Source organism: Syngnathus leptorhynchus, chromosome 17 (assembly GCF_054491065.1).
Source record: "Syngnathus leptorhynchus isolate UIUO chromosome 17, UIUO_Slep, whole genome shotgun sequence".
Classification (NCBI taxonomy): domain Eukaryota; kingdom Metazoa; phylum Chordata; class Actinopteri; order Syngnathiformes; family Syngnathidae; genus Syngnathus; species Syngnathus leptorhynchus.
Window position 1 is genome coordinate 6,876,034 of NC_141211.1, and position 14,708 is coordinate 6,890,741.

General features: G+C 42.0%; 1 protein-coding gene across 3 annotated transcripts in view; it reads right to left on the reverse strand.

The window, feature by feature from the left end:
- The window catches only part of nrg2a (neuregulin 2a), a 58,872-nt gene that overhangs the window by 19,180 nt on the left and 24,984 nt on the right, over positions 1 to 14,708 (reverse strand). For all 3 annotated transcript variants that reach the window (XM_085935994.1, XM_085935992.1, XM_085935993.1), the window contains exons 2-3: positions 11,790 to 11,955; positions 11,147 to 11,265 (exon numbers count right to left, since the gene is read on the reverse strand). In XM_085935994.1, the coding sequence (XP_085792120.1) occupies positions 11,147 to 11,265; positions 11,790 to 11,955 (285 nt within the window). The remainder of the gene's footprint in view (positions 1 to 11,146; positions 11,266 to 11,789; positions 11,956 to 14,708) is intronic.

Consider the following 14,708-nt stretch of genomic DNA (forward strand, 5'->3'; position numbering starts at 1 on the left):
AAATGCCCACTTTAAAACACAACATTGGCACACCCAATCAACACAAATAGCCTCTCTTTGTTTAGGCTGCACTGATTCAAAATAACCAAAAAGGAATTAGATGGCTATTTACTGTAGGTTGGACACATGTAAAGGGACCATTATCTGAGTTTGCCCACAATGGAAAACTTAATCCTCAATTCAAAATGTCTTTGGAGATGAAGTGGAGCCTACCAGCGACATTAATCTACCCCCCCCCCCCCATTCCATGGCGGGACTGCTGTTGCTACGACTGTGTCCTCTTTTATACTCCTGACTCCTGTTGTCTCATTCGCATAGCTGATATGCCTGGTCTTGCCTGCCTCAATCATCCCGCCGCTCAAGTCAAATCAAAGAGCGGCAGCCCAGCAGCGCGCGATTGCACAACAGCTGCTCGCAAACTGCAACCGAGCCGTACGGTGCACTCAAACTGGGCACTCGAGCGGCGTAAGCCTACGGCGAGGCTTCCGGGAAGGCCGCCGGCGGGCAGAACTTGGCGACTCTGTTGGAGTTTTGGTCCCAAAGGCAAAACTGTTCCCGTATTTGTTGTTGTTCTTTTAGACCACAAACTAGTGGAGATAAAATCATCAACACCTCAGTTTGTTATGAATGTGATGAATTCAAAATCAATCCCACACAATGCTGAAAAATCTTAAACTCATAGTTCCTTGACGGGGGATTCCCCTTAAATCTCTGAAGTGGATACGATGACCCCCTTACCATCCTGTGTCTAAACTCGCCTGACAGACAGCAGCAGCAGTGGATAGTAATACGCTTGTATTCATCCAGCACTTCCTGCAGCGGTGCCAGTTTCAGACAGATGCGAGGAGGCCGTGCCTCAATCTAGGCAGCTCAGTGTCAAGAAAAGGTGCTGTCTGAGAAGATCCATTTGTGCGTCAGGAAGACTGCTGCAATTGAGGATTTTCACTCTAGTCAAACATTCGTGACACCAAAAAGATTCAATACTAGAGCTGGATTTAAAAAAAAAAAAAACACACTGCTGATCTTAGTGACGTCATTAAAATATATGAAATCATTTCAATACAGTATTACATCTAAAAATGATATTTTGTATTATATCAAGTATGATTCAAATGTGCAGGTGTACTTCATGGTCATTATTCCCCCAAGATAAACCCTCACAATGTTATCATAGGCATCAAGGTGTCATTACAGATCATTCCCTCCATTTTCTTCACGCTAACTAGAAACATACACATGCAAACCCACACAAAGCTTGAAAGGCAGCGTGTGAAATTTAAATTAGTAGCTCTGATGGCCTGAAATCCATCGCACACCTCCAAGGGACAGGTTCTTAGTCCAGATGTTGAAACATGTGTTCTCACTTTAGCAAATTATTTTTTATGGATTGCTATGTTTTTGCAGCCATTAGAAGAAAACAAAACGGACAAAAAAAAAACTCACAGGTACTTAAAGTGTCGTAAAAATCGCCATTTTGCGACGAGATGTCGGTACTATGATAACACTGAGGCGCTATAAAGCGTAGCTCTTCGCTTGGGAGGTATCATGTCTTCATCGGCCGTCATCTTCAACAGCTGGCTTTTATTTCGGAGTAAGGACAGACTTTGTAGCCTTGTACCAGAAACACAAGACATATACCACAGCTCCATATTTGGGCCTTGCACTTGCAGACCAGCTGTGAGGACGAGAGGTTTTCCCCTACGCTATTCCCTGAAAACCTTTGACACGCACACACCTCCACTTGCTCCACATCCCCCGCCATTCTATTTGCTGTATACTAACGAATGACTGCTGTGCGTGAATCAGTGACCATGGTGACGTCTATTCCTGTCACACTCACGCCTGCGCATTTATCAAATATCATCATTGCCGATAGCGGCACAATGACGACTTGGATGCAAAAATAGGGCCGACAAGAAGGGAGGTAGTGTGAGGGACTAATGGGAGGTTTCGGATAAGAGACAGCTGTATAGGACATCGCTGTGTGTCTATGAGCTTGAAGCAAAGGAATGGTAAGTATATGTTTCATAAAGATACACTGGAAAGCGTAAAAACATCTTAAAAGTGCCCCATTCTGAAAACTGTCCTATTTCCTAAAAACGAAATACCTCACTAAATTTTGGCATCAATAATCTTCATCGGTGGTTGTAATGAAGCATTGATATTTTGTTACTGTCCTTAAATAGTTAAATATACTGTACGCCTGTTCCTAATTTGTCAAAATAGGCTTTCTGTTATTTTTCAATAATCTGTTGTTGATGACATGATATCATAGAAAATATGTAAATAAAATTGATTTGGATAATTTTGGAGACACAAATTGGTGTATTGAAAAAAAGGGTGGTTTGCGTCGTTGTGGGCGATAACAAACTAACAACCATGTCATGTTAACAAAAGCAGGGAAAATAGATTGTGTATCCACAACATTTATCATTGTTGACATTTACACCAAATTTTAGCTGATGGCAATATGATATTAATAAATTATCCCATTCATTAAAATGCAAAATTTAGCATTATACTGTCATGGCAGTAGCAGAAAAAACCCCAGCTTCCTTTCAGGCTCATTTTCAATGCTCTAACTCAGTACAGACAAGTCTTTATGATGCAACCAATCATTTTTAATGTTTGAAAGCATTAACAAAACATGATGGTGCTTGTTAGTTACTGGGCAAATCCCAAAGAAGAATCCAGCAGCCTTAGTTCAGGTCCCACTCGGAGGGGATGAAGACCACCAGGACAGCTGGGAGGCCTGAAGTGGGAATTCTTTTATCATGCTATCAAATGAAGTCATAGATCAGTTTTGTGTCGGACCCAGGAAGAGTTAACACAAAGCACAACCTCGTGTTACCTCCTGCTCACATCACTCAGCTTCTCCAGTGGAACAGCTGCTTCCTCCTTACACACACACACACACACACACACACACACACACACACACACACACACACACACACACACACACACACACACAAGTATCCTCACTCATTTACGCTGCGGCTTAACTGTCCTGCATGACACGGTCTATAGCTTACTGGATCTCCTCCAAGGAAAGTTGTGTTGTGATATTTCAATAACTTAGTTGCCTTTTTTCCCCGCACAGGTTTCACTGCAACTCGCCACTTATCACACGCCGGCCTTGACGGGATTACAGGGAATTAAGCGAACAAGCAAAACAAGCTCCCGCCTGAAGATATGTTTTTCAACTCGGACCATTATTGCAGCTCAAGAGGTTAGGTTGTTTGAATGGCAGGATTACACCAAAAAATTCCTCGAGTGATTTCCGTTGAACTTTGCGGGGGGGGGGGGGGGGCAGCATGAACCCATGACAGTCGAGGAAGGTGTGCGATTTGGGCCTTGGCGGAGGTCTGCGCCGTTTTCAGTGCCGTTCTCTATTGTTTCATCCTCATCCCTCAGATGATAACATACGACAGCTGCCTCTTCTTCAGAGATTTTGGCACATAGAAGGGGAACACTGAACGCTCCATACCATGCACCCCCCCCCCCTTAACTGACATATTAGGAAACTGATTTATGCCTCAAGCATTTCTTGGTCTTCCCTCATATGAACTGCAATTGGGGTAAATAAAATGAAGCCCTAGCTCCAAAATATTATACACCCTCATATACGTTTCGGCAATATGTAGTTTCTCAGGTCATATTCAGCGACATCAAATAAAACCATTGCATGCGTATTTCAAGCACATGCCCAGACTATTCCTTGAGAAAGTATGTACGTCTTTGCCAAAATATGGAAGGCATTCAAAGAAGCAATTCACTTTCATGTTTTTCAGACTCTCCTGACGGACTTTTTGATCTTATTTCCAACGCAGACATTGTAAATGAAGACTCACTGCAAAAAAAAAAGTTCTCTAGTTTCCCGGAACTCCGGATGTGCTACATAAAGAGTCGGAACAATAAACACAAAGAAAAGTAAGGACATTGTGTGTGTGGGCGAAGTGGCAATTGTGTTAATGCTTCAAGAACTAAACATAGTGGTGGATGCACTTCAAAACAAAAAAAGTGACACACCGCAGCTGTCATGAGGCCGCAAGATGATGACAGATTTTGGGTTCCATCTTCTATAAAATACTGGGAAGAAATTGTAGTTTTCAGTCTTGTTATGCTTTACTAGACAGTACACAACTCAGCCAAAGGCTACAACCTCTGTCGTGGTGTAGAACTGCACTGTTTCACGCACGACGGCTGTTTCTAATATTTGCTTATTATTTCTCCTCACTAGCTGGAGCGGCGAGTGATGAACTAAAACAACACTTTCTAGCTGAAATCACTGTGGAAAAAAGCCACGTGGTAATCATACAAGTTGTTCATCAGTTTTTTTGCTACCATCATGCAATCAAAACATCTGAGTGGACACAAACAAACATTTCCGCTAAATTACTAGCCACACACAAACACACATAAACACAACTGGCAATGATGTGTGTTGTCAACGGGTGGACATGTTTTCTCAAATTATAACAATGACATCGCTGAGTATGAGCGGCACTTGGGTTTTTATAGTTATTACCTCACTGAGGAGACTAGAAACTACATTAGTCATTTGTGAATATCAATCATCAGAAAGAAAATAAGAAACTGTGTAAGACAAACATGCAACATAAGTTAACATGTTCGATGCATGTTAACATGAGCTCCCTCCCGAACATTACAATCTGAAAACAGTTCATGGTATGTCCTTCATCTCAGCACCAGATGAAAAAAAAAAAGTGAAGACAAGCAAAGAATTTTTACATGCATGCTTGGCAAGAATATTTTATTCTGCGGGTAAAACTTCAAACAGGTACCGTATTTTTCGGACTATAAGGCGCAACGGACTATAAGGCGCACCTTCAATGAATGGCCCATTTTAAAACTTTGTCCTTATATAAGGCGCACCGGACTATAAGGCGCACCATGTATGGACCATGTCAGATTTTTAATCCCAATCAAATCATTCTCCATTTTATATTTTTTATTTTAACTTCAGATGCAAAAAATTACTTTATAATCACAAAATAATGATCCATAGTCTTTTTGATTCATGATTCATAGTCTTCAGCGGGCTACTTATGATTGATTTCATGACACAATGCTTCGGGCCAGTTTAAATTTAGGAATTTGGTCCATATACAAGGCGTACCGGACTATAAGGCGCACTATCGGCTTTTGAGAAAATTTTAGGTTTTTAGGTGTGCCTTAGAGTCCAGAAAATATGATAACTAAAAATCCATTCTTAGCAGTTATCTTGGCTGGGACAAACCCATTTGATATAAGACGCCAAAAGATTACATTCAGCTAAAAAAAAAACCAAGAAAACAAAAAAAAAACCAATGACATTTGGTTGGCATATCTTGATTGGTCCACACTATCGCAAAGAGCAAGTCACAGGCCTTTGGAATGAAAGCATTGAAATGATTGGTAGTGCACCTGGTATGGGCGATTCCCGAGAAGCGTGTAACAACGCTAACGCCGACTGCCGCCACAGGCCTCGCGTAGCGTCACGTAGCGGGCATGATTGATAGCGCCGTAGCTAAATCCATACAAGCTGCCAAGCAGTTCTCTAGTGGCCTGTAAATACTCAACACTTGGCAAATGTAAAGTCTCTTTCTGACATGACTGTAGCTTACCACACACAAAAAAATGGTTACACATCTACAACCGACTTCCTTCAGCATCACTACAGAAAATGTTTATTCTGTCTCTTACATCTTCAGCGTAAGTTGTGTTTTTGCCAGCGTTTTAGACATGGAAAGAGCGAGGGAAATTGTTGTTTATGTTCTTCCAAGAAGCACTTAGCGTAATGTTTCATTTACGTAGGAGAGCATTAGTCAGTGGGAGGAAAAGCTGAATCTCCCGTCTGTGCTTTACGTTGATTAGGACTGATGCTCTCTGTCCTTTGCACAAACCTTAAACATACAAAAAAAAGTGTGGTGGTGACTCACATTGTCAAAGTGTAATAACAATTTTGGGTGTGAGGACGATATTTACTTACTCACATCCAATAGCAATTATATTAGTATCAATATTTTTAACGAAATGAATAAAAATATTTTCTTAAAAAGGAAAATAAATCACCTATCTGCTTTTCGGCCAATACTGCCCCCTGCTGTCAACTAAAATTGACATCACAAATGCCTTCGGGCTCACATTAGGAATCATCTGATTAATTCTTATTCTCAGAATACAGAATTTTTGTGTTGAGTCGTCACCAGAGTTTTTTCTAGTTGGACCACAAACAAAAACAAACAAACAAACAAACAAAAAACAGAAGTACGGATGTAACCAATGAAGGTGTTTGCGGCGATGCTGAGTTTGTTTGCATGTATACCCCGCATCAGGGTCATGGTGGTTGGCCTCGGGATGAGAAGTGAAAACGTGAAGTTATGCGTGCGTGTGTGTGTGTGTGGGGGCCTGCCTGCGTGCGTGCGTGCATGCATGAAATTGTTGCCGGTGGGCCCCAGCATGACTGCTAAGGTTGGAGCAATCATATGTTCAGCTGTGATTTCCATCAACACATTCCTGGACGCTCACACACTCTCTCGGCGGAGCTGCGCACAGCACCCCCCGAGGATGTGACCTACAGCCCGTGGACACATGGCCGCCTCACGAGCGCTTATCACAACATGGCAGCCTGTAGGATAATGGGGAGGCCTTCATCTGAAGCCACGTGGAGCCCCGCAGTCGCTTCTAGAAAACAGTGGATGATATACGACACTTTTTGCAGCGGGCCACCAAGTCTCACTGTGCTAGACTGATTACAGGCTAGAGGTCAGACCACATGGACAACAAATGGCCCACCGGTCCTACTTTGGGGGCTGAGAATAGAGATGAGAACACCAGTCAGGGAAAGGACTTGTCATATCGAGACCACCGGGAGACACCGGTGGGGGGGGGGGGGCATTGTTGGGGGGAGTGCATGACAGGAGGCGGCCCCCGGGACAATACCAGCGGACACGTCACAATGAGACATTAAAGGACTCAAAACCAACTCATCAGATTAAAGTCCAAATTAAACACTCTAAATTGCACTACCAAGTATGTTATACTGGAACACCCTCCCGAAAATGATAGAGAAGCATTTAGACAAGCAACAATTGGCACTCACAATCCCACCTAAGGACAATTTCGAGACTTGTTTTGAAGAGGCGAGAACAAAGCTGACTCGAGAAATCAGCATCTCGGTCAGCCAACGTTTCAGTTCAATTAGAATCATTGAGAAGGAAGAGTTGTAAAAGGAATATTGAAGCAGAACCTCAAGTGTGTTAAATTATGACACATCATTTAGTTAACAGTGGAAGCGTCATGGCTAAACTCCCCACATAGGTGCAATTTGTCAGTGTTGGAGGGCAAACTGCATGGCTGGCATGGCGCCACCATGCACTGAACGCTTGATAATGTAAAAGGGGTTCACTTAAGGTTCGGCTTCTTCCCACATGAACACGCTGGTTAGTTTTTCCACACCCGAGGGAACTGGTGTACTAGGTTTCCTTTCCCTCGCTGTGAAATTATAAATAGGTGCTGGCAGAGCCGGAGTAATGACCAAATGTTATGTGCATTATTAATAGGGGTTAATATATCTTGCCCTTTTTTTTTTTTTATGACACTCAGCAGTGATCCTTCCCATCTTTCTTTATACGTGGAAGTAAAATTGGTATCCGGGGAACATTCAGGTAATTCCGATTTAACAACACCTCTGGGCAAAATGTCAGATGAATCTGGCACGGCATGAGAAATTGACGCTATGCGTATCAATTTAAATGACCTATATTTAAGCTCACAGATAGTGTGCTTTATGGCTTTGAAAAACACATCTTGGGATCTTATTTTCAAATGAGGGGGAAACCCCCGCTAAGCTTCAGCGTGCGTTGCGGTGTCCTTGAATCACCATGTGGTGGAGCTGAGTGATGGGAGGCCTCAGGTCGGTCCCCAGCACATAACAGACAGCGGGAGGCTGCGTCACATGGTGAGTGAGCAGGATGCTGCCGTTTGACGTCATTTTGGTCATTTCATTTGTGATCAGTTTTACGCACAGGCCAGAATATTAAGTACACTAATTCAAATGCCTTCAACGATATAGAGAGACAACGCCATAGAGATTAAATAACAAATAAAATCAATATCCAGATGTTATCACTCTTTGACTAAAAATATTCAAACACAAATTGTGGAGTAACCCATCTACACATACAATATTAATAACAATTCTCAAATGCATATATTCGTTATCATCTGTTTAAAAAAAACACTCATATTTCAGCATCTTAGTGCGTGCTATGACAGATTCAAAATACAACTAGACTACACTTAGTGCGTGCTATGACAGATTCAAAATACAACTACACTCCACTTTTATAAACTTCACATTGAGTTTTGGACTCAGCTGTTTCCTAGAAAGAGAAAAACACTCTCATGCAGCACATCAGGCTCTTGTCTTTCGTTTGCTTGCTACGTGTCTCTTCTATATACAGTATATCCGCCCCCCGCCCCCCTTGATTGTATAATGTCTCAGTCTGCTTTCTGTCATGCATTCCCTTATATTGACCCCACCATCCCTCCCTCGTCTTCCACACTCCCTTCATTCTCTCTCTCTCTCCAAGTCTCACTGTGTCCATCTTTATCGCCACCCCCCCTCCCCTCGGCTTAAACTGATCATACTGCAGCGACATGCTGCTTCGGCAACATACTGCAGCGGGCCACTGCAGCCCTTTAACGGCATTTTGCCTGCGACCTTTGGAGGGGGTAAAGAATCTGAGATTTGTCATCTCCTTAGCAAAAACACAAAACTTGCAAGCGTGGCGGTCCAACAATGGGTTTGGACTGCAACAGTTGCAAATAAAAGTCCAGTTTTGCTCAGAATATTTATTTTATCAGTGATTTGGATCACAACAGAGTGTTGTTTACAGCTTGTATTGGAGGATATGGTTTCAGCAAATAACCCCCCCCCCCCCTCCCACACCTACACACACTCTCACGTATGGACATACCACCCCTGATTCGCCCCGTCTTGCCTTCTTTCCTGAAGCATGACGGAACAAGACGTGCCGCTGTAACACAATGGGACTTGCAAACAAACACGCACACACATAGACAGGCAGACACCCTGGGGTCACTACACAAGATGGGCCATACAGTGAGGCCATTGTTTGGAAAAACCTGGAGCCATTTAATGAAAGGCTGACAGATATTCTGATTCAGTATAAGGTTGCATTGACACCTAAAATTGTGCAATTGTGTTTAGGTGTCAATGCAAAAAGCAAAAAGATGTAAGCTGGCTGACAGGGTGGACAATGGGAGTGAGGATATTTTCGGCAAATAGTTGCACGGTGGACTTTTAGTCAGCAACACTTAGTAAGCTGACTGTCTACAGGTTAAGGAATGTAGTTTGAATTTCTGCAAGGTTTTTATGGCAATTAATATTTCCCGATGGACATGTTGAGCTTGACAACACAACTACTCACATAGTATGATGAAAATTCCAAAACATGAGGGACACTGAACACTGAGGGAGTATTTATCCCATAATGACAGAGTGGACAGCAATTTCAGATCACATGCAAAATCATCAATAAGATTCAAAACTAGAATAGATATAATGATATGTTTGATGCATTGTAACAATACGGTGTGTTCCAGTCAGCTTGCTTTGTAACAAAATATTTGCAGATCATTGTATGGAATTTCAGTGTTGCATGTTGCTAAGCCTTAAAAAAAAAAAAAAAAAAGGCAATTTAGGGAAACAGGTGCTGCCACAAGGGATTCCCCTGACCTCTGCAGGATGTACTCCAGTATTCCACTTATCTTAGATGATTACAATTAAACAGCACAGTTTGCACCAAACATCTTTCAATAGTGTGGACAAAAAGGCTATGTAACATTTCCATGTCAGCACAAGGCACATAATCTGGATGTGAATCTCAACTGGATGTGGTTGGCTTCTTATCTGTGTGCTGGCAATTGGACCAGCATGTTGGTTTTGCTAGCACAAAGGGCCTTTTTATTATTTGCAGAGATCTGCTACTCCAGTGGCGCTGCCTGACTCTAAACAATAACAGCTCATAGTGATGGATTTAAAAAGGGAAGGCTGAGTGAGTGTTGTGCCTCAACGAGCATACAAGGGCACTGAGTGACGGCTGGACTACATGCGCCTCTTCTTTCACTCAGTTAGCCTCTCAAGTCGAAGCGGGATGCCTACAGATATGAGCCTCTTGCCAAGGTCAGCAAATGAGAGTGACGATATCTCCAACTCGGTTGCGGCGGAAAGAGCACCTCCGCCCTCCCTCAAAGAAATGTACAAAATGATCCAACTGTTTCACCAGCGGTAGCATGGCTATGTCATCATGCATGCTCAATTGGGAAAAAATTTTTAAAAAAAAAGCAAAAGATACTCTGCACGCTGCTTAACGTCATGGTCTCTTTTCTGCACAGCATCAAAGTCCCGAGACATTTTTACGGCCAGGTGAACTCGGTCATACCAGCAGGAATTTACATTCCTTGCAAGACATCAAGCACAAGCCATCTCCACGCTTTTTTCGAAATGTATTTTTTTTTTCTGGTCTTTGCTTCATGTATGAACGACCATTAAAGCCATAAAGTCAACAGATATAATAAAATAGACTTTCTAGCGACAGTCTGCACTTCAGACAAGCTGCGGATTTTTGCCACTCAGACAAGATAACGACACATCCTTGCTTGGATAGAAGCAAAAGCACATGACTCGTATCCGCTTTTTTTTTTTTAATACCGTCTGCAAGCCAGTGCCGCTACCCACACACGCTTAGAACCAACATTGACTCACCACCCCACCAAATGGAAGCAGCTGTTATCAAAAGTCTTTCACCGGCTACAGTACCTTCCAAAATGCAGTATGAGCACGTATTTCCTACGATCAAAAAGTCAAACTTTTTACAGCTCTCAGGTTGGCTGCGTTTTGGATTTTGTTCTGTATTATGTTCTCGTGTCGCAAGCCAAATCCACATTGCTGAATAGAAACCATATTAAAAAAAAAAAATCCCCAAAGTCCAAGTGGACAGTTGTTCTTCATGCATGTTACCCACTTTTACATGGCCACTTTGGATCTTTCAGTTGGCCGGAGAACAGTCGTAAGCAACGAATAACAAAGCCAGTGCTTTCAAATTGTACTCACTGCTTTGGACGTTTATAGTGCCAGTGGACTTGTCCTTTCCCAGCGGGTTCTCCGCCTCACAAGTATAATTCCCAGAATCCTCCAGTTTCGCTCTGCTGATCTGGAGTCTGGAGTTTTTCCTGTGGGAGACAACAGTCGCACAGCTGAGTCAGGGGAACCAGGCTCGGGAGGAAGCAACATGGAAACACATCGAGTGGAAACATGGGGGACAGCGAGGCAGACAACAGGACAAGCGGGCCGCATGACAACAGGCCTCTTCTTTGATAGGGTGCTGATTAGAGAGTCAAAAAAGTGTCTGGAATAATAAAACCACTTGGGATATTGTACAGAGTTTATTGTCAAATCTCTCATGGTGATCTTAATATTGTTTTTTAATTTGGCTAAAGAAAAAAAAAAAAAAAAGCCAGAGTGTCTACAAGGGGCCCTTAAATGCGTCGACGTATTCCAAAATTCTGTCTTCTTCTAGCATATTACTCAAGTGCTCCTCTGGAGCCAGCAATTTTAATTCAATGACAGTGACAGCGTGGAAAAGGAGCATGAATTATTTAAAATTACAGGGCGCACTGCTGCCTCTTTTGATGGGTGGCCAAGTGTGGTACTGCAACTAAAAGAATATGAAACAAAACAAACTTTGTGTACTTACTGGCTGTTCTTTATTCGAATTTTTTTGCTTTTCTTCAGCTCGTTGCCATCTTTGAACCATTTGTAGGTCGGCAGAGGGTTCCCCGTGGCCTCACACTTGACTGTGAGCTTGCTTCCCTCGCCCACTATTGATGGATACCTCAATGGTTTTAACTTTGGAGCCGAAGCTAGAAAGAAGAGAGAAAGAAGGGGGGGAAAAAAAGTTATTCGGGATTCTCAATGGGAGAAAAAAAAAAGTTTAGTTTGCACAAATGATGCTCCATTGTGTATTTTGAGATTGAGCGAAAAAAAAAAAAAAAAGAGAACATGGCTGCAGTACGGAGCCAATTGTCCCTCAGTGGACTGAGCTAACAAGTCTCTCATGTGACCAGCAGATGTTGTCACCAGAGGCATCATCAAGTTGACGTCAAACCAACACACAGGTGCAATTTCAATCTGCTTTGCTTGCTATACAATTAGCTGCTATCAGATAATATATTATAGAAATTATCACTGAGAAATTAACCCTCTGAATGCACATGGAAGCTTCTCAGCTGCTGCACTTGTGTATCTAAATGTGTGTGTAAGACTCCAAATATTGTGTCATTTCTATTAATGTCATGCATTGGATTATGAAAAATGATCTTTGACAACACACACACACACACGCACGCACATTTGTAAAGTACATGAAGAACACGGCAACACAAGCACTTGCCAGCTGACAGCTGCAAACATGTTTTAGGGGAACACTCAGGGTGGGGAGAGTGAGTTGGGGTGAATGAGGGTCAATCAGGGGATGGCCAAGATGCCCCCCTCCACCCCACTCCCGCTCTACACACAAAAACCTGCTCCATTCACGATATCATGTGAAGGCTTCGCTGAGTAAGGCTTCCTATTCCAGTTATTTTCAACACCATTAAGGATTGAAACAAACTTGCAGTTGTGATGCACAAGTTGTTCTTCTACCACCCACCCATGTCCTCTTTCTGGAGAATTTGTCCTACTTCCCTGACCTGATAAAGTTGTCATAACCGCGAGGAGAGGAGAAGCCTCAATGATGCTGCATTTTTTTTTTTTGGGATGAATATAGGGCACTGTTCACTTATGCATATGAAATTGAAAATAGCTCAAATACACATCAATGACAAAAGGTATTTTTAGATCAACTGTTTCTATTTGTGTTTCTATGTGTCTGTGTGTGCGCCACTTGGTATTTATGGCAATTGGGGAGATGGAGTGCTGAAATAAAAAAAGATGAATCTTTGTTGGACTTGATACCACAAACAAATGTGGATACAAGAGCTGGAGGACCTCATGTAATGAATTTGAGATTTAAGAGTCATCGTGTGTTCCAAATTATTATGCAGATAGAAATAAACATTTTATGTCCTAGATGATAATCATACATACAAAATAATCAAACTGACTGAGGATTTTGTTTTTTTTGTCCGTCTGTCTGAGACGCTGTCTCGTATTCAGAGAACAGCTGTTAAAAAGTTACTGATGAGCAGCAAGCAGGTATTTGAAGCTGCTGAGGTCCGGTCCCAGGAGTCCCAAGAACCTTTTGATGCAGGATCCCCAAGGCTTGCAGTTAAAGCATGAAGTTGTATTTCGGCCACCCCTCACGTTCTCAAAAGGCTGCAACTTGGCTAAGGAGTGACAGATTGATGTTTTGGGCCACAATGATGGCAAGTGAAACAGAAGGCTCAATTACTATGCCTGTCACCTTTGACCCATGGCTTCCGTACTCAAATCATTTTCATGCAAGACAACGCATAATTACATGCTCTGAAGAAAAAAAAAACGGTGTAGGAAAAAAAAAAATGTTAGCGTGACCACCATAATGCCCGACCTTAACCCTATTAAGAACCTAAGCCCGACCTTAACCCTATTAAGAACCTAACTAAACAGCAATTCTGGGAGGTAATTATTGAAGACTCAAATTAAATGGAGGTGGAAAGCCGCCACAAAAAAAAAAGAAAACTTAAAACTTTTTTAGAAATAAAACAACTTTAAAATACAAATTCTTGACATTTATTGACATTTACATAAACGTTCATTTCTTCTGAAAGTGTAAGAAAGCCCATTTTTACATTAGCACAACTTAAAATATTTTGTTTACTTACCCAAATTGAAACTTTATTATTTAAGTTCGTTGCCTAAATTTTGAAACTCAACGCATTCGCTTTCTATCTTTTTTAAACATTGCATTCACTTTCTCAGAATTATGACAGATTCAGGTGTTTTCAAAGATGGACTCTGAGAATATAATAATATTAATATGCTTAATATGCAACATATGCTTATCAGAACACGGTACATACACGGGCATACTGAAGTGTCAGGTGCTTTGGGTTCATCAAGCAGAACCACATGCAGAACTTTCAAATTCCAGCTGTTTCCCATTAAAGCTATTTTCCTGCATTTTCACAGCTGTAATAAGCTGTATGCGATGCGATATACAAAAAGAACCTCCATTCATGAATACTCAAACATGCGCCATGTTTGACAAGAGACTTCAGCACACATTTTCATCAACCTGCCGTCACTCCTGAAGGTAGTTTGGCAAGAAAACTTTGATTAGAACCCAAATCTCCAAATGTGACTATTTCGCTGACTTTGTCCGATATCTTAGCCGCCTGTACGGAATAGACGGTGTAAACAATGTCGGCGTGATATGGCTTTACACGTTTCGTTTTTGCCAGACTTGGCTCAACACGGTGCCTGAGGAAAGACTGTCATCCTGTCATCAGTCGAGAGAACAGCAGGAATGAAGTTGCTCCATAAAAAAAAAAAAAAAATGTTTAGTACTTTAACCTCAACACAGGTTGCCAAGTAAATTAAACAACTTTTTCTCTTGGCTTAAAAGAGTTACAGAATCACTTATAGCTAAGCCAGATGTGTAAGAAGGAGCGCTCGACGCACAAACGTAATGAAG